This window comes from Arxiozyma heterogenica (genome assembly GCF_036370985.1).
Source record: "Arxiozyma heterogenica strain weizmannii chromosome Unknown scaffold_7, whole genome shotgun sequence".
Taxonomy (NCBI): Eukaryota; Fungi; Ascomycota; class Saccharomycetes; order Saccharomycetales; family Saccharomycetaceae; genus Arxiozyma; species Arxiozyma heterogenica.
Window position 1 is genome coordinate 1 of NW_027042660.1, and position 20836 is coordinate 20836.

The window sequence follows — 20836 nt, forward strand, 5'->3', positions numbered from 1 at the left end:
TATTTCTAGACTAGATATCTATTAATAGAATACTTTACATTAACATAACGTCTTTATAAATATAATTACTTAAAAATATTCAGACGCAATTCCTTATCAATAGTTTGAATATGAAAAAAAAAGATTGTATATTACTTTATTATGCATTGGATGATATTATCAGATGGATATACATACTACTAACTATAACATGATAACAGGAATAAATAATGAATATTCAAGCACTAATTTTCATTATAACATGGATGTTGTATGACTTGGAAATGAACATTATTTATTCTATTCATATCTCAATTAATTGATAATTCTGTTACTCCTCATTAGACACTGTAGAATAAATTAATATTGAAACAAATCATCACCTACCTAGAACAAACGATCTGGAAAATAAATAATCTAACAAATATAAACCAATTATTAGACTGAGACTGTTTTATTACAATTCCTAAAATATGTGCTATCTTTGATCAAAACTGTAATATTAACAATATGAATATAAGTAATAGAATAAGAATGTAACTAATATATTTTAACCTATCCAATACACCAAAATTGATTTCACATCAATTCCTATAATTTATCTATAATCAGATATTCCATTATAAAACTCTCACTACTAGAAATATTAATTTTATAGCTTTAACAAAATTGTTTTTCGTTACTAAAATTTATTATATTAAAATGATCTACTTGATTATTCAAATATTAACATAACCTTGTAACAATAAAATAAAAAAAGATGATAATCTTGGAAAGTAGTGGTGTTTGTATTTAATACAGTCATGACTTAACTTATTAGTAAATTGGATCTCTGGTTTATTAAAAACCTATGAAAATAATGCACATAATTATATGATGTATTATTGATGAGCATGAGCGCCCGTAGTCATTGGATATATAGTAAACATTCTCAATATTATATTAGATAGATATAGTATACAAAATTATAATAAAGTTCTTCGGTTTGTTTATTTATAAAAGGTGAACAAGGGGAGAAACATGATATGAAAAAAGCTGGCTTTATATATTTTCATATCTCCTCTATCTCGTCTATGTACGGCACCAAATTTATGATCAGGTTTGTTTACGTCTACTGACAAGCAAACAGTACGTTCTCCACTTTTGGCGTATCAATTAATGTTTACTAAAATCTAATTGGTCTATTATTAATTCTAGAAAGTTCAATTTCAGCAGTAAGTGTTCATATATGATTAATATTCATATTGTAATATATATTACTTGAGATAATTTCTTACAAACCGGTGCTAAAACATATACACTAATATTATTTATACCGAGAAAAAAGAACAGCCTTCCTTTGTTACTTTTGAAATAATAAAAAACGCACCGATAAATTAATATAAAATATGTATTACAAGAGTAGATATTGGGGTATAGACAAATACTATTATATATAATACATATGTATATTGTTTAAAAATTAACTAAACCATGAATAGAAATAAGGAGAAAAGCACTAAGATAAAATTTGACCGTGTACCAGCAGTATCAGGAGCAGAAGCTTCGTATTGTGACAAGGTTATGGCACTTAATCTGCTACTTGGACTTGCACTTTGAGAAGATACGTGTAGTTGCTCTGGTGCAACAGTAATTTGTTGACTATTCATGATACTTGAAGTAGATGAACCTGAAGTTTCATAACGTGATAATGTTACTGTATTTGATCTGCCACTTGGATTTGCCCTTTGAGAAGATACCTGTAATGGCTCTTGAGTTGCAGTAACCTTTGGAGTATATGTGATTGCCTCAGTTGAAGAACCTGCTTGATCTTCAACCCCGTTTCTTCTGGACGATGATTCACTCTTCATAGTATTCCAACTGTTAACACTAAATGTAGGAGCAGAAGCTTTATATTGTGACAAGGTTTTGGCACTTAATCTGCTACTTGGACTTGCACTTTGAGAAGATACGTGTAGTTGCTCTGGTGCAACAGTAATTTGTTGACTATTCATGATACTTGAAGTAGATGAACCTGAAGTTTCATAACGTGATAATGTTACTGTACTCGATCTGCCACTCGACTCTGTGGTTTGAGAAGAGACGTGTAATGGCCCTTGTGCAATAGTATTTTGTTGACTATTCATAATAATTGAAGTAGACGAACTTGAAGTTTCATGATGTGATAATGTTACTATACTTAATCTACTGCTTGGACTTGCACTTTGAGAAGATACGTGTAGTTGCTCTGGTGCAACAGTAATTTGTTGACTATTCATGATACTTGAAGTAGATGAACCTGAAGTTTCATAACGTGACAATGTTACTGTATTCGATCTACTATTTGGATTAGCACTTTGAGAAGATACCTGTAATGGCTCTTGAGTTGCAGTAACCTTTGGAGTATTTGTGATTGCCTCAGTTGAAGAACCTGTTTTACTTTCAACCCCGTTTCTTCTGGACGATGATTCACTCTTCATAGTACTCCAACTGTTAACACCAGAAGTTTCTATGTTTCCTGTAGTTGCAGTGTTCTCGTTAGAGGACCTTGACCTGTCAGAAACTGCTGAAGAGAATGATGATTCAATTGTCCTAGTGTTCCAATTATTGGCATTAGATGCTTCAGCATTTGTTGTCCTTCTAATGCTTTCCTTTGAATATTTCGAAATTGAACTGTATGACCTTGACAATTTTGTGGAAACTACTGAAGAATTCCAATAGTGATATCCCAAACTTGTACTAGTGACTGTTGGGGTACCAACAATTACAACACCGATTGGAGTGCTGCTGCCGTCAGAATTGGTAGTGTAGAAGATGGAGGTGGTGATGATAGAGGTTGAGCGACCAGTGGCCGCAACATAAGAAGTGATAGCGCTTGGCATTGGGGTTTCGACAATCACAATGTCTACTGGAGTGCTGCTGCCGTCAGAGTTGGTAGTGTAGGAGGTGGAGGTGAAGGTGACAGTGGATGAAAGACCGGTGGCTGCAACATAAGAAGTGATAGCGCTTGGCATTGGGGTTTCGACAATCACAATGTCTACTGGAGTGCTGCTACCGTCAGAGTTGGTAGTGTAGGAGGTGGAGGTAAACATGATAGAAGCTGAACCAACCATGCCTGGAACATATTTCGTGATAGCGCTTGGCATTGGGGTTTCCACAATCACAATGTCTACTGGAGTGCTGCTGCCATCAGAGTTGGTAGTGTAGGAGGTGGAGGTAAACATGATAGAAGCTGAACCAACCATGCCTGGAACATATTTCGTGATAGCGCTTGGCATTGGGGTTTCCACAATCACAATGTCTACTGGAGTGCTGCTGCCATCAGAGTTGGTAGTGTAGGAGGTGGAGGTGAATGTAACAGTTGGTGAGAGACCGGTAGCTGCAACATAAGAAGTGATCTGACTTGGCATTGGAGTCTCGACAATCACAATGTCAACTGGAGTGCTGCTGCCATCAGAGTTGGTAGTGTAGGAGGTGGAGGTGAAGGTGACAGTGGATGAAAGACCGGTGGCTGCAACATAAGAAGTGATAGCGCTTGGCTTTGGGGTTTGAACAATCACGACAATAACTGGAGTACTGCTGCCCATGGAATTGGTAGTATACATAGTGCTGGTGAATGTACTTGGCATTGGGGTCTCAACAATCACAACACCAATGTGAGTGCTCCTGCCGTTCTTGTCGGTGGTGTACATGGTGGAGGTGGAGACAACAGAAGCAGAACCAACCATGCCTGGAACATAGGAGGTGATCACAGATGGCATTGGGGTCTCAACAATCACAACACCAATGTGGGTGCTGCTGCCGTTGTTGTCGGTGGTGTACATGGTGGAGGTGGAGACAACAGAAGAAGAACCAACCATGCCTGGAACATAGGAGGTGATCACAGATGGCATTGGGGTCTCAACAATCACAACACCAATGTGGGTGCTGCTACCGTTGTAGTTGGTGGTGTACAAGGTGGAGGTGGAGACAACAGAAGAAGAACCAACCATGCCTGGAACATAGGAAGTAATGACACTTGGCATTGGGGTTTCAACAATCACAACACCAATGTGGGTGCTGCTACCGTTGTAGTTGGTGGTGTACAGGGTGGAGGTGGATAGAACAGAAGCAGAACCAACCATGCCTGGAACATAGGAGGTGATCACAGATGGCATTGGGGTTTCGACAATCACAACACCAATATGAGTGCTGCTGCCGTTGTAGTTGGTGGTGTATAGGGTGGAGGTGGATAGAACAGAAGCAGAACCAACCATGCCTGGAACATAGGAGGTGATCACAGATGGCATTGGGGTTTCAACAATCACAACACCAATGTGGGTGCTGCTGCCGTTGTAGTTGGTGGTGTACAGGGTGGAGGTGGATAGAACAGAAGCAGAACCAACCATGCCTGGAACATAGGAAGTAATGACACTTGGCATTGGGGTTTCAACAATCACAACACCGATGTGGGTGCTGCTGCCGTTGTAGTTGGTGGTGTACAGGGTGGAGGTGGATAGAACAGAAGCAGAACCAACCATGCCTGGAACATAGGAGGTGATCACAGATGGCATTGGGGTCTCAACAATCACAACACCAATGTGGGTGCTGCTGCCGTTGTAGTTGGTGGTGTATAGGGTGGAGGTGGATAGAACAGAAGAAGAACCAACCATGCCTGGAACATAGGAGGTGATCACAGATGGCATTGGGGTCTCAACAATCACAACACCAATGTGGGTGCTGCTGCCGTTGTAGTTGGTGGTGTACAGGGTGGAGGTGGATAGAACAGAAGCAGAACCAACCATGCCTGGAACATAGGAGGTGATCACAGATGGCATTGGGGTCTCAACAATCACAACACCAATATGAGTGCTGCTGCCGTTGTAGTTGGTGGTGTATAGGGTGGAGGTGGATAGAACAGAAGCAGAACCAACCATGCCTGGAACATAGGAGGTGATCACAGATGGCATTGGGGTCTCAACAATCACAACACCAATGTGGGTGCTGCTGCCGTTGTAGTTGGTGGTGTATAGGGTGGAGGTGGATAGAACAGAAGAAGAACCAACCATGCCTGGAACATAGGAGGTGATCACAGATGGCATTGGGGTCTCAACAATCACAACACCAATGTGGGTGCTGCTGCCGTTGTAGTTGGTGGTGTACAGGGTGGAGGTGGATAGAACAGAAGCAGAACCAACCATGCCTGGAACATAGGAAGTAATGACACTTGGCATTGGGGTCTCAACAATCACAACACCAATGTGGGTGCTGCTACCGTTGTAGTTGGTGGTGTATAGGGTGGAGGTGGATAGAACAGAAGCAGAGCCAACCATGCCTGGAACATAGGAAGTAATGACACTTGGCATTGGGGTTTCAACAATCACAACACCAATGTGGGTGCTGCTGCCGTTGTAGTTGGTGGTGTACATGGTGGAGGTGGATAGAACAGAAGCAGAGCCAACCATGCCTGGAACATAGGAGGTGATCACAGATGGCATTGGGGTCTCAACAATCACAACACCAATGTGGGTGCTGCTGCCGTTGTAGTTGGTGGTGTACAGGGTGGAGGTGGATAGCACAGAAGCAGAACCAACCATGCCTGGAACATAGGAGGTGATCACAGATGGCATTGGGGTCTCAACAATCACAACACCAATGTGGGTGCTGCTGCCGTTGTAGTTGGTGGTGTATAGGGTGGAGGTGGATAGAACAGAAGCAGAACCAACCATGCCTGGAACATAGGAGGTGATCACAGATGGCATTGGGGTCTCAACAATCACAACACCAATGTGGGTGCTGCTGCCGTTGTAGTTGGTGGTGTATAGGGTGGAGGTGGATAGAACAGAAGCAGAACCAACCATGCCTGGAACATAGGAAGTGATCACAGATGGCATTGGGGTCTCAACAATCACAACACCAATGTGGGTGCTGCTGCCGTTGTAGTTGGTGGTGTACAGGGTGGAGGTGGATAGCACAGAAGCAGAACCAACCATGCCTGGAACATAGGAGGTGATCACAGATGGCATTGGGGTCTCAACAATCACAACACCAATGTGGGTGCTGCTGCCGTTGTAGTTGGTGGTGTATAGGGTGGAGGTGGATAGAACAGAAGCAGAACCAACCATGCCTGGAACATAGGAGGTGATCACAGATGGCATTGGGGTCTCAACAATCACAACACCAATGTGGGTGCTGCTGCCGTTGTAGTTGGTGGTGTACAGGGTGGAGGTGGATAGAACAGAAGCAGAACCAACCATGCCTGGAACATAGGAGGTGATCACAGATGGCATTGGGGTTTCAACAATCACAACACCGATGTGGGTGCTGCTGCCGTTGTAGTTGGTGGTGTACAGGGTGGAGGTGGATAGAACAGAAGCAGAGCCAACCATGCCTGGAACATAGGAAGTGATCACAGATGGCATTGGGGTCTCAACAATCACAACACCAATGTGGGTGCTGCTGCCGTTGTAGTTGGTGGTGTACAGGGTGGAGGTGGATAGAACAGAAGCAGAACCAACCATGCCTGGAACATAGGAGGTGATCACAGATGGCATTGGGGTCTCAACAATCACAACACCAATGTGGGTGCTGCTGCCGTTGTAGTTGGTGGTGTACAGGGTGGAGGTGGATAGAACAGAAGCAGAACCAACCATGCCTGGAACATAGGAAGTAATGACACTTGGCATTGGGGTCTCAACAATCACAACACCAATGTGGGTGCTGCTGCCGTTGTAGTTGGTGGTGTACAGGGTGGAGGTGGATAGAACAGAAGCAGAACCAACCATGCCTGGAACATAGGAAGTAATGACACTTGGCATTGGGGTCTCAACAATCACAACACCAATGTGGGTGCTGCTGCCGTTGTAGTTGGTGGTGTACAGGGTGGAGGTGGATAGAACAGAAGCAGAACCAACCATGCCTGGAACATAGGAGGTGATCACAGATGGCATTGGGGTCTCAACAATCACAACACCAATGTGGGTGCTGCTGCCGTTGTAGTTGGTGGTGTACAGGGTGGAGGTGGATAGAACAGAAGCAGAACCAACCATGCCTGGAACATAGGAGGTGATCACAGATGGCATTGGGGTCTCAACAATCACAACACCAATGTGGGTGCTGCTGCCGTTGTAGTTGGTGGTGTACAGGGTGGAGGTGGATAGAACAGAAGCAGAACCAACCATGCCTGGAACATAGGAGGTGATCACAGATGGCATTGGGGTCTCAACAATCACAACACCAATGTGGGTGCTGCTGCCGTTGTAGTTGGTGGTGTACAGGGTGGAGGTGGATAGAACAGAAGCAGAACCAACCATGCCTGGAACATAGGAGGTGATCACAGATGGCATTGGGGTTTCAACAATCACAACACCAATGTGAGTGCTGCTGCCGTTGTAGTTGGTGGTGTACAAGGTGGAGGTGGATAGAACAGAAGCAGAACCAACCATGCCTGGAACATAGGAGGTGATCACAGATGGCATTGGGGTCTCAACAATCACAACACCAATGTGGGTGCTGCTGCCGTTGTAGTTGGTGGTGTACAGGGTGGAGGTGGATAGAACAGAAGCAGAACCAACCATGCCTGGAACATAGGAGGTGATCACAGATGGCATTGGGGTCTCAACAATCACAACACCAATGTGGGTGCTGCTGCCGTTGTAGTTGGTGGTGTACAGGGTGGAGGTGGATAGCACAGAAGCAGAACCAACCATGCCTGGAACATAGGAGGTGATCACAGATGGCATTGGGGTCTCAACAATCACAACACCAATGTGGGTGCTGCTGCCGTTGTAGTTGGTGGTGTACAGGGTGGAGGTGGATAGAACAGAAGCAGAACCAACCATGCCTGGAACATAGGAGGTGATCACAGATGGCATTGGGGTCTCAACAATCACAACACCGATGTGGGTGCTGCTGCCGTTGTAGTTGGTGGTGTACAGGGTGGAGGTGGATAGAACAGAAGCAGAGCCAACCATGCCTGGAACATAGGAGGTGATCACAGATGGCATTGGGGTCTCAACAATCACAACACCGATGTGGGTGCTGCTGCCGTTGTAGTTGGTGGTGTACAGGGTGGAGGTGGATAGAACAGAAGCAGAACCAACCATGCCTGGAACATAGGAGGTGATCACAGATGGCATTGGGGTCTCAACAATCACAACACCAATGTGGGTGCTGCTGCCGTTGTAGTTGGTGGTGTACAGGGTGGAGGTGGATAGAACAGAAGCAGAACCAACCATGCCTGGAACATAGGAGGTGATCACAGATGGCATTGGGGTTTCAACAATCACAACACCAATGTGGGTGCTGCTGCCGTTGTAGTTGGTGGTGTACAGGGTGGAGGTGGATAGAACAGAAGCAGAACCAACCATGCCTGGAACATAGGAGGTGATCACAGATGGCATTGGGGTTTCAACAATCACAACACCAATGTGAGTGCTGCTGCCGTTGTAGTTGGTGGTGTACAAGGTGGAGGTGGATAGAACAGAAGCAGAACCAACCATGCCTGGAACATAGGAGGTGATCACAGATGGCATTGGGGTCTCAACAATCACAACACCAATGTGGGTGCTGCTACCGTTGTAGTTGGTGGTGTACAGGGTGGAGGTGGATAGAACAGAAGCAGAACCAACCATGCCTGGAACATAGGAGGTGATCACAGATGGCATTGGGGTTTCAACAATCACAACACCAATGTGGGTGCTGCTGCCGTTGTAGTTGGTGGTGTACAGGGTGGAGGTGGATAGAACAGAAGCAGAACCAACCATGCCTGGAACATAGGAGGTGATCACAGATGGCATTGGGGTCTCAACAATCACAACACCAATGTGGGTGCTGCTGCCGTTGTAGTTGGTGGTGTACAGGGTGGAGGTGGATAGAACAGAAGCAGAACCAACCATGCCTGGAACATAGGAGGTGATCACAGATGGCATTGGGGTTTCAACAATCACAACACCAATGTGGGTGCTGCTGCCGTTGTAGTTGGTGGTGTACAGGGTGGAGGTGGATAGAACAGAAGCAGAACCAACCATGCCTGGAACATAGGAGGTGATCACAGATGGCATTGGGGTCTCAACAATCACAACACCAATGTGGGTGCTGCTGCCGTTGTAGTTGGTGGTGTACAGGGTGGAGGTGGATAGAACAGAAGCAGAACCAACCATGCCTGGAACATAGGAGGTGATCACAGATGGCATTGGGGTCTCAACAATCACAACACCAATGTGGGTGCTGCTGCCGTTGTAGTTGGTGGTGTACAAGGTGGAGGTGGATAGAACAGAAGCAGAACCAACCATGCCTGGAACATAGGAAGTAATGACACTTGGCATTGGGGTCTCAACAATCACAACACCAATGTGGGTGCTGCTGCCGTTGTAGTTGGTGGTGTACAAGGTGGAGGTGGATAGAACAGAAGCAGAGCCAACCATGCCTGGAACATAGGAAGTAATGACACTTGGCATTGGGGTCTCAACAATCACAACACCAATGTGGGTGCTGCTGCCGTTGTAGTTGGTGGTGTACAGGGTGGAGGTGGATAGAACAGAAGCAGAACCAACCATGCCTGGAACATAGGAAGTGATCACAGATGGCATTGGGGTCTCAACAATCACAACACCAATGTGGGTGCTGCTGCCGTTGTAGTTGGTGGTGTACAGGGTGGAGGTGGATAGAACAGAAGCAGAACCAACCATGCCTGGAACATAGGAGGTGATCACAGATGGCATTGGGGTCTCAACAATCACAACACCAATGTGGGTGCTGCTGCCGTTGTAGTTGGTGGTGTACAGGGTGGAGGTGGATAGAACAGAAGCAGAACCAACCATGCCTGGAACATAGGAAGTGATCACAGATGGCATTGGGGTCTCAACAATCACAACACCAATGTGAGTGCTGCTGCCGTTGTAGTTGGTGGTGTACAAGGTGGAGGTGGATAGAACAGAAGCAGAACCAACCATGCCTGGAACATAGGAGGTGATCACAGATGGCATTGGGGTCTCAACAATCACAACACCAATGTGGGTGCTGCTGCCGTTGTAGTTGGTGGTGTACAGGGTGGAGGTGGATAGAACAGAAGCAGAACCAACCATGCCTGGAACATAGGAAGTGATCACAGATGGCATTGGGGTCTCAACAATCACAACACCAATGTGGGTGCTGCTGCCGTTGTAGTTGGTGGTGTACAGGGTGGAGGTGGATAGAACAGAAGCAGAACCAACCATGCCTGGAACATAGGAGGTGATCACAGATGGCATTGGGGTCTCAACAATCACAACACCAATGTGGGTGCTGCTGCCGTTGTAGTTGGTGGTGTATAGGGTGGAGGTGGATAGAACAGAAGCAGAACCAACCATGCCTGGAACATAGGAGGTGATCACAGATGGCATTGGGGTCTCAACAATCACAACACCAATGTGGGTGCTGCTGCCGTTGTAGTTGGTGGTGTACAGGGTGGAGGTGGATAGAACAGAAGCAGAACCAACCATGCCTGGAACATAGGAGGTGATCACAGATGGCATTGGGGTCTCAACAATCACAACACCAATGTGGGTGCTGCTGCCGTTGTAGTTGGTGGTGTACAGGGTGGAGGTGGATAGAACAGAAGCAGAACCAACCATGCCTGGAACATAGGAGGTGATCACAGATGGCATTGGGGTCTCAACAATCACAACACCAATGTGGGTGCTGCTGCCGTTGTAGTTGGTGGTGTACAGGGTGGAGGTGGATAGAACAGAAGCAGAACCAACCATGCCTGGAACATAGGAGGTGATCACAGATGGCATTGGGGTCTCAACAATCACAACACCAATGTGGGTGCTGCTGCCGTTGTAGTTGGTGGTGTACAGGGTGGAGGTGGATAGAACAGAAGCAGAACCAACCATGCCTGGAACATAGGAAGTGATCACAGATGGCATTGGGGTTTCAACAATCACAACACCAATGTGAGTGCTGCTGCCGTTGTAGTTGGTGGTGTATAGGGTGGAGGTGGATAGAACAGAAGCAGAACCAACCATGCCTGGAACATAGGAGGTGATCACAGATGGCATTGGGGTCTCAACAATCACAACACCAATGTGGGTGCTGCTGCCGTTGTAGTTGGTGGTGTACAGGGTGGAGGTGGATAGAACAGAAGCAGAACCAACCATGCCTGGAACATAGGAGGTGATCACAGATGGCATTGGGGTCTCAACAATCACAACACCAATGTGGGTGCTGCTGCCGTTGTAGTTGGTGGTGTACAGGGTGGAGGTGGATAGAACAGAAGCAGAACCAACCATGCCTGGAACATAGGAGGTGATCACAGATGGCATTGGGGTCTCAACAATCACAACACCGATGTGGGTGCTGCTACCGTTGTAGTTGGTGGTGTACAGGGTGGAGGTGGATAGAACAGAAGCAGAACCAACCATGCCTGGAACATAGGAAGTGATCACAGATGGCATTGGGGTCTCAACAATCACAACACCAATGTGGGTGCTGCTGCCGTTGTAGTTGGTGGTGTACAGGGTGGAGGTGGATAGCACAGAAGCAGAACCAACCATGCCTGGAACATAGGAGGTGATCACAGATGGCATTGGGGTCTCAACAATCACAACACCAATGTGGGTGCTGCTGCCGTTGTAGTTGGTGGTGTACAGGGTGGAGGTGGATAGAACAGAAGCAGAACCAACCATGCCTGGAACATAGGAGGTGATCACAGATGGCATTGGGGTCTCAACAATCACAACACCAATGTGGGTGCTGCTGCCGTTGTAGTTGGTGGTGTACAAGGTGGAGGTGGATAGAACAGAAGCAGAACCAACCATGCCTGGAACATAGGAGGTGATCACAGATGGCATTGGGGTCTCAACAATCACAACACCAATGTGGGTGCTGCTGCCGTTGTAGTTGGTGGTGTACAGGGTGGAGGTGGATAGAACAGAAGCAGAACCAACCATGCCTGGAACATAGGAGGTGATCACAGATGGCATTGGGGTTTCAACAATCACAACACCAATGTGAGTGCTGCTGCCGTTGTAGTTGGTGGTGTACAAGGTGGAGGTGGATAGAACAGAAGCAGAACCAACCATGCCTGGAACATAGGAAGTAATGACACTTGGCATTGGGGTCTCAACAATCACAACACCAATGTGGGTGCTGCTGCCGTTGTAGTTGGTGGTGTACAAGGTGGAGGTGGATAGAACAGAAGCAGAACCAACCATGCCTGGAACATAGGAAGTGATCACAGATGGCATTGGGGTCTCAACAATCACAACACCAATGTGGGTGCTGCTGCCGTTGTAGTTGGTGGTGTACAGGGTGGAGGTGGATAGCACAGAAGCAGAGCCAACCATGCCTGGAACATAGGAGGTGATCACAGATGGCATTGGGGTCTCAACAATCACAACACCAATGTGGGTGCTGCTGCCGTTGTAGTTGGTGGTGTACAAGGTGGAGGTGGATAGAACAGAAGCAGAACCAACCATGCCTGGAACATAGGAGGTGATCACAGATGGCATTGGGGTCTCAACAATCACAACACCAATGTGGGTGCTGCTGCCGTTGTAGTTGGTGGTGTACAGGGTGGAGGTGGATAGAACAGAAGCAGAACCAACCATGCCTGGAACATAGGAAGTGATCACAGATGGCATTGGGGTCTCAACAATCACAACACCAATGTGGGTGCTGCTGCCGTTGTAGTTGGTGGTGTACAGGGTGGAGGTGGATAGACACAGAAGCAGAACCAACCATGCCTGGAACATAGGAGGTGATCACAGATGGCATTGGGGTCTCAACAATCACAACACCAATGTGGGTGCTGCTACCGTTGTAGTTGGTGGTGTACAAGGTGGAGGTGGATAGAACAGAAGCAGAACCAACCATGCCTGGAACATAGGAAGTAATGACACTTGGCATTGGGGTCTCAACAATCACAACACCAATGTGGGTGCTGCTGCCGTTGTAGTTGGTGGTGTACAGGGTGGAGGTGGATAGAACAGAAGCAGAACCAACCATGCCTGGAACATAGGAGGTGATCACAGATGGCATTGGGGTCTCAACAATCACAACACCAATGTGGGTGCTGCTGCCGTTGTAGTTGGTGGTGTACAGGGTGGAGGTGGATAGAACAGAAGCAGAACCAACCATGCCTGGAACATAGGAAGTAATGACACTTGGCATTGGGGTCTCAACAATCACAACACCAATGTGGGTGCTGCTGCCGTTGTAGTTGGTGGTGTATAGGGTGGAGGTGGATAGAACAGAAGCAGAACCAACCATGCCTGGAACATAGGAAGTAATGACACTTGGCATTGGGGTTTCAACAATCACAACACCAATGTGGGTGCTGCTGCCGTTGTAGTTGGTGGTGTACAGGGTGGAGGTGGATAGAACAGAAGCAGAACCAACCATGCCTGGAACATAGGAAGTGATCACAGATGGCATTGGGGTCTCAACAATCACAACACCAATGTGAGTGCTGCTGCCGTTGTAGTTGGTGGTGTACAGGGTGGAGGTGGATAGAACAGAAGCAGAACCAACCATGCCTGGAACATAGGAAGTGATCACAGATGGCATTGGGGTTTCAACAATCACAACACCAATGTGGGTGCTGCTGCCGTTGTAGTTGGTGGTGTACAAGGTGGAGGTGGATAGAACAGAAGCAGAACCAACCATGCCTGGAACATAGGAAGTAATGACACTTGGCATTGGGGTCTCAACAATCACAACACCAATGTGAGTGCTGCTGCCGTTGTAGTTGGTGGTGTACAGGGTGGAGGTGGATAGAACAGAAGCAGAACCAACCATGCCTGGAACATAGGAGGTGATCACAGATGGCATTGGGGTCTCAACAATCACAACACCAATGTGGGTGCTGCTGCCGTTGTAGTTGGTGGTGTACAGGGTGGAGGTGGATAGAACAGAAGCAGAACCAACCATGCCTGGAACATAGGAGGTGATCACAGATGGCATTGGGGTCTCAACAATCACAACACCAATGTGGGTGCTGCTGCCGTTGTAGTTGGTGGTGTACAGGGTGGAGGTGGATAGAACAGAAGCAGAACCAACCATGCCTGGAACATAGGAAGTGATCACAGATGGCATTGGGGTCTCAACAATCACAACACCAATGTGAGTGCTGCTGCCGTTGTAGTTGGTGGTGTACAGGGTGGAGGTGGATAGACACAGAAGCAGAACCAACCATGCCTGGAACATAGGAGGTGATCACAGATGGCATTGGGGTCTCAACAATCACAACACCAATGTGGGTGCTGCTGCCGTTGTAGTTGGTGGTGTACAGGGTGGAGGTGGATAGCACAGAAGCAGAGCCAACCATGCCTGGAACATAGGAGGTGATCACAGATGGCATTGGGGTCTCAACAATCACAACACCAATGTGGGTGCTGCTGCCGTTGTAGTTGGTGGTGTACAGGGTGGAGGTGGATAGCACAGAAGCAGAACCAACCATGCCTGGAACATAGGAGGTGATCACAGATGGCATTGGGGTCTCAACAATCACAACACCAATGTGGGTGCTGCTGCCGTTGTAGTTGGTGGTGTACAAGGTGGAGGTGGATAGAACAGAAGCAGAACCAACCATGCCTGGAACATAGGAGGTGATCACAGATGGCATTGGGGTCTCAACAATCACAACACCAATGTGGGTGCTGCTGCCGTTGTAGTTGGTGGTGTACAAGGTGGAGGTGGATAGAACAGAAGCAGAACCAACCATGCCTGGAACATAGGAAGTAATGACACTTGGCATTGGGGTCTCAACAATCACAACACCAATGTGGGTGCTGCTGCCGTTGTAGTTGGTGGTGTACAGGGTGGAGGTGGATAGAACAGAAGCAGAACCAACCATGCCTGGAACATAGGAGGTGATCACAGATGGCATTGGGGTCTCAACAATCACAACACCAATGTGGGTGCTGCTGCCGTTGTAGTTGGTGGTGTACATGGTGGAGGTGGATACAACAGAAGCAGAACCAACCATGCCTGGAACATAGGAGGTGATCACAGATGGCATTGGGGTCTCAACAATCACAACACCAATGTGGGTGCTGCTGCCGTTGTAGTTGGTGGTGTACAGGGTGGAGGTGGATAGCACAGAAGCAGAACCAACCATGCCTGGAACATAGGAAGTAATGACACTTGGCATTGGGGTCTCAACAATCACAACACCAATGTGGGTGCTGCTGCCGTTGTAGTTGGTGGTGTACAGGGTGGAGGTGGATAGACACAGAAGCAGAACCAACCATGCCTGGAACATAGGAAGTGATCACAGATGGCATTGGGGTTTCAACAATCACAACACCAATGTGAGTGCTGCTGCCGTTGTAGTTGGTGGTGTACAGGGTGGAGGTGGATAGACACAGAAGCAGAACCAACCATGCCTGGAACATAGGAGGTGATCACAGATGGCATTGGGGTCTCAACAATCACAACACCAATGTGGGTGCTGCTGCCGTTGTAGTTGGTGGTGTACAGGGTGGAGGTGGATAGACACAGAAGCAGAACCAACCATGCCTGGAACATAGGAGGTGATCACAGATGGCATTGGGGTCTCAACAATCACAACACCAATGTGGGTGCTGCTGCCGTTGTAGTTGGTGGTGTACAGGGTGGAGGTGGATAGAACAGAAGCAGAACCAACCATGCCTGGAACATAGGAGGTGATCACAGATGGCATTGGGGTCTCAACAATCACAACACCAATGTGGGTGCTGCTGCCGTTGTAGTTGGTGGTGTACAAGGTGGAGGTGGATAGAACAGAAGCAGAACCAACCATGCCTGGAACATAGGAGGTGATCACAGATGGCATTGGGGTCTCAACAATCACAACACCAATGTGGGTGCTGCTGCCGTTGTAGTTGGTGGTGTACAAGGTGGAGGTGGATAGAACAGAAGCAGAGCCAACCATGCCTGGAACATAGGAGGTAATGACACTTGGCATTGGGGTCTCAACAATCACAACACCAATGTGGGTGCTGCTGCCGTTGTAGTTGGTGGTGTACAGGGTGGAGGTGGATAGCACAGAAGCAGAACCAACCATGCCTGGAACATAGGAGGTGATCACAGATGGCATTGGGGTCTCAACAATCACAACACCAATATGAGTGCTGCTGCCGTTGTAGTTGGTGGTGTACAGGGTGGAGGTGGATAGAACAGAAGCAGAACCAACCATGCCTGGAACATAGGAAGTAATGACACTTGGCATTGGGGTCTCAACAATCACAACACCAATGTGGGTGCTGCTGCCGTTGTAGTTGGTGGTGTACAAGGTGGAGGTGGATAGAACAGAAGCAGAACCAACCATGCCTGGAACATAGGAGGTGATCATGCTTGGAGCATGCGAGATCAGAGCGGTTGGCATTGGTGTTTCTACAATCACAATGTCAATGTGGGTGCTGCTACCCTTGGAGTTCGTAGTGTAAGATGTGAGGGTGAAGAGAACATCAGTCGAATCAATCATACCTGCAACGAATGATGTAATTACACTTGCCATTGGGGTCTTAACGCTTACATCGTCCATTGGAGTGCTGCTGCCCCTGGGGTTGGTGGTGGAGTCATCAGAGGCAGATCCAATCATCGTTGGAGCATGTGAGATCATAGCAGTTGGCATTGGAGTCTCAACAATTACTATGTCAATTGGAGTGCTGCTACCCTTGGAGTTGGTGGTGTAGGAGGTGAGGGTGAAAAGAACAGTGGTTGAATCAACCATGCCTGCAACGAACGATGTGACCGCACTTGGTATTGGAGTGGCCACTACAACAACAACTTCTGGAGATGAAGAACCGTTACTGTCAGTGACGATAGTAGTATAGGTGGTTGTGGTTGGGGCAGAAATGCTTGCAGCAATAGTAGTGTAGGTTGTGGATGGGGATGGAGTGATCACTACCACAACAACCTCTGGAGAAGATGAACCGTCGCCATCAACAAGTGTGGTGGTGTAGGTGGTTGTAGTTGGAACTGTGACATCTGCAGTAGTAGTAGTGTAGGTGGTGGATGGGGATGGGGTGACCACAACAACAACAACTTCTGGAGAAGATGAACCATCGTGGTCAATTACTGTGGTATATGTGGTTGTAGTTAGAGCTCTGACATCTGCAGTAGTAGTGGTGTAGGAGGTAGATGGGGATGGGGTGACCACAACAACAACAACTTCTGGAGAAGATGCACCGAAATTGTCCATAACTGTGGTTGTGTAAGTAGATGTAATTGGAACTTTGACATCTGCGGTAGTCGTAGTGTAGGAGGTCATTGGAGCTGGGGTGATCACTACCACAACAACTTCCTCAGATGAAGAGCCATTGCTATCAGTGGTAGTAGTGGTGTAAGTAGTGGTTGTTAGGAAAAAAACTGGAGCAGAAGTGGTAGTATAGGTGGTGGATGGTGGTGGCTCAATCACTATTATAACAGCCTCATTAAACTCTTGAGTAAGACTATAATCATTGTTGTAGTTATAGACTATAGTATGAGAGGTAGTTGTAGTCGGGGCCGTAACATCTCCAGTAGTAGTGGTGTAGAAAGTGGCTGGATACGGCCTAAATATGTTCACAGCCATGGCTTGAGATGTAATACCGTTGTTCTCATAGACGCCGATTTGGACCGTGTAGGTAGCCGATGCAAATCCCCAACCTGTCTGATACAGTGTTTGCATTGGCTGATTAACAACTGTAATGATGTTTACCTGTGCGTCGTCCTTATTGAACCAATCTGTCGTAGTGATGGTAGTAACAGTGCTAGGTGTAGGCAAATCTCTAACATAAGATTGAACAGTCATCTCGTACCGAGTATTGAAAATGGTTGTAGAAGGATGACTAACGGTAAGTGCGGAACAGAACTCCTCCCGCTCTTCATCATCTTCCGCGTACGAGTATAGAGCATCACCGAAATCAGTGATAATAATACCACCAGGTAGATGGATAGCTACTTTAAGGATACCTCTTTGTTTCACGTTAGTATAAACAGCTTTAAATGGATAGGAATACCCAGCCTCCAGATACACCTTATGGCCACCTCCCCCTAACCTACCACCTTCACTCGAAGTAAGTTTGAACATAACATCATCAGAGGAGAAGGTTGATGTTCGGTTGCAGCAATCAAATGCTGCACCGGCACCAAAGAAAAAAGCGGCATAATCGTCCACTTCTAGGGACATAGTGTAAATACCAGTAAATGGGGCAACAAAGTAACCAGTGGCCACCATCGTAAAGTGTGTGATGGGCACTCCCGTATAACCATATGGGGGCACAATTGCAGGCCAACCGGAATCCCAGTTAAGATTTGTGACACCTTTGATTTCACCAACATAACGAAATTTCTTATAACCACTGATGGGGAAGTCTGGGCTATTGATATCTACAATATCACCAAGTGGATATTCGTAGAATTCGACAGTAGCACCTGGCTGAATTATTTTTCCAGTAAGGCATGCTTTTGGGGTGATATTACCAGCGAACGAAACATGAAAAACCGTAAAAAGCAACAGAATGGAGAGAAACTTTCTAGTGATTGAACGTATATCACTGTGCATTTTGAATGAATGAATGTCTTGGGTTGTAGAGAAAAAGATTTGTGTACTTTTTCCCTGGGTTGAGCAAAGATACTTTAAGAGACTTATTACTTGATCAAACTTTTAATTTTACCTGTGTTTAATGCTCTTGGAGCTGTGGTGTTTTATTCATAGCAAGAAGGAAGGAAAGGAGAATAATTCACGAAAAGAAGAGATGACCAAATCATATAGTATTTATTTTTATATCTTTAGAAATATGAACAATCTAACAAAAAAACATCAAGACATTTATAAAAAAACTTGTAGATTGAATTAAAAGTATTGTTCTCTTGGTCATAATAAACAATAAAAGACAAATATTTTTACAAAAAACTATGATAACGGTTGATAACAATTAAAATCCTTGAGATCAAGGAGACATGTCTTTGTTGAGATGAAAATAAAAAAAAGAAGCAAAAGAGCTTAGTAATAAACAAATTCAGGGAAAAGCACTTGATGTTTACGATTCTTGGTCATTAAAAATGTTTATTGGTAAAAAATGCTTTATAATAAGATAAGAGAACTTACATCAACTCTTTGCTAAAAAAACCAATGGAAAAAAGGACAAATACGCAATGCATATCCTATTGTCGCACAAGAATATCCCGATTTGGACAAGATTTGTCCAACAGTTCTGAAGGAACTGTAAAAAAACACTTTCAAAGTTGGCCTTTTTTGGAATTTTTTTCCTACTCTGGAAATAATAGAAATAAAACAGTATTTTCGGTAAATACAGTGAGAGAATTAAAAATGTCTTTTCCCGTTAAGGCATACAAAAGAAAGAAAGGAAAGGAAAAGGGGTAAAGGCAAAAATAGAGTTTCAAAAAGTGCTTTTATCTTCAATAGTTTTCCAAAGACTTGCTCAGGAGCAGCGCAACAAATAATAGTATAATAGAATAAAATAAGACGACAAATAATAAAAGAATAAAAACGATGGTAACAATGAAAGAAAATAGTACCAGTAAGTGTTGCCCCAAAAAATTGATAGATCTTTCTTACGTGTTGCATATACATAATATCGGCAAATAACTTTAGAAGAATAGATTATTTTTGGAATATTAGATGGAACAATGTTGTTTGTAGAAAAACATAAGATGTGGGATTGAATAGCGAGTTTTTTTTGACCTGTTAAGAATTTTTTTAAAATTTCCTCGTTTAAATGTTCTTAAAAACAAGTTAAATCTAATCAAACTATACAGTAAAGAAAATATCTCATTATTTTTTAGAGCTATATGTTATGCCAATGAAGAATAGGAAGCAACTGGTGGACATAATATCTAAAATTATCAGCCTTAACCCTATAAAGAATTATTTTCTTACAGTGTATGTATTTTTAATAAAATAATAAAAGCAAGATTACTATTTTAAAATTGCAATCTTCAAAAATTTTTGTACATAAAAAACATGTCTTTCAAGAAAAAATTTGGAAGATAAAACAAGAAATTTTAAATCTTTTGTTTTTGACTTTCTTTTTCTTATTTGTCTGTTTTAAATTTCCTTTCTAGTATATCCCCCACCCCAATAAACTTGGAAAAACAAAAGAACTGATCTTATTATGATCTGAAAATTTACAATAAAAAAGCCGTTTTTAAAAAAGTAGATGATGAGTTTTTTAGAGACTTTTTTTTGTTTTTGTTTTAAAAAAAATTTTCAATGTTCCGTGAACGACATCATCCAGAGGTAGACAAAAGTTATGCGCGATTTATTTGATGTCATATGTATTGTTCTTTTTGATTAAAGATTTTGATTGTTCCCCAAAATCTGTTCATATGATTATTGAATACAAAAGTATCTTTTTGATTTGGGTATAATAATACCGTACATTTTTTTTACTATTAGCATGCATTTATAACCAATTAGCACAGCATAGTTGTATATTGGAACAACTAAACTAGAGTTTAAAAAAACTGGTTTTTTTTTATTGAATTTAGGTGATGAAAAAATTTTTTATCATGGAACTATTGTTATATGTGAAAAATGCAATACGTCTGGTGATGTCAAGTTTCAGTATCAAACACTTTAATATTTTTATTACAAGCCAATAAGACATTGACAATATCATAGGTTATCAACTATTTATAGAATGTTATTGGCACTATAAATATATCTTATTAGTGAAAATTAAGGGGTGTTACCTCAATTCCTCATACTGTTAAAAATAAAATACTGGTAATTTACTCCCGACATCAACAATTACCACGTTTCTTTTTCATCTTAGAATTACTCTGGCCACTTCTTGCTCTTGCTTTACTTCTTCTACCATTCAAACTCTTTTCAATATCTTGTCTTCATTATTACTACAGTCACCTTCGAAAATCCCTAGATACTTCTTTCTTAGGGCTTATCATAAGGAACAAGAAGAACGAA

General features: G+C 44.9%; 3 protein-coding genes across 3 annotated transcripts; all 3 read right to left on the reverse strand.

Moving 5' to 3' along the window:
• Positions 1-1445: 1445 nt before the first annotated feature.
• On the reverse strand, positions 1446-12674 carry FLO10 (Flo10p; the record flags this gene model as incomplete). The annotated part of the gene is made up of 1 exon (XM_064861177.1): positions 1446-12674. One exon carries the CDS (start codon positions 12672-12674, stop codon positions 1446-1448), a length of 11229 nt encoding a protein of 3742 aa, XP_064716854.1.
• A 1349-nt stretch (positions 12675-14023) lies between these two features.
• On the reverse strand, positions 14024-15184 carry PWA37_004701 (uncharacterized protein; the record flags this gene model as incomplete). Its single annotated transcript, XM_064861178.1, has 1 exon — positions 14024-15184. One exon carries the CDS (start codon positions 15182-15184, stop codon positions 14024-14026), a length of 1161 nt encoding a protein of 386 aa, XP_064716855.1.
• Positions 15185-15346: 162 nt separating this feature from the next.
• On the reverse strand, positions 15347-18451 carry PWA37_004702 (uncharacterized protein; the record flags this gene model as incomplete). Its single annotated transcript, XM_064861179.1, has 1 exon — positions 15347-18451. One exon carries the CDS (start codon positions 18449-18451, stop codon positions 15347-15349), a length of 3105 nt encoding a protein of 1034 aa, XP_064716856.1.
• Positions 18452-20836: the final 2385 nt, after the last annotated feature.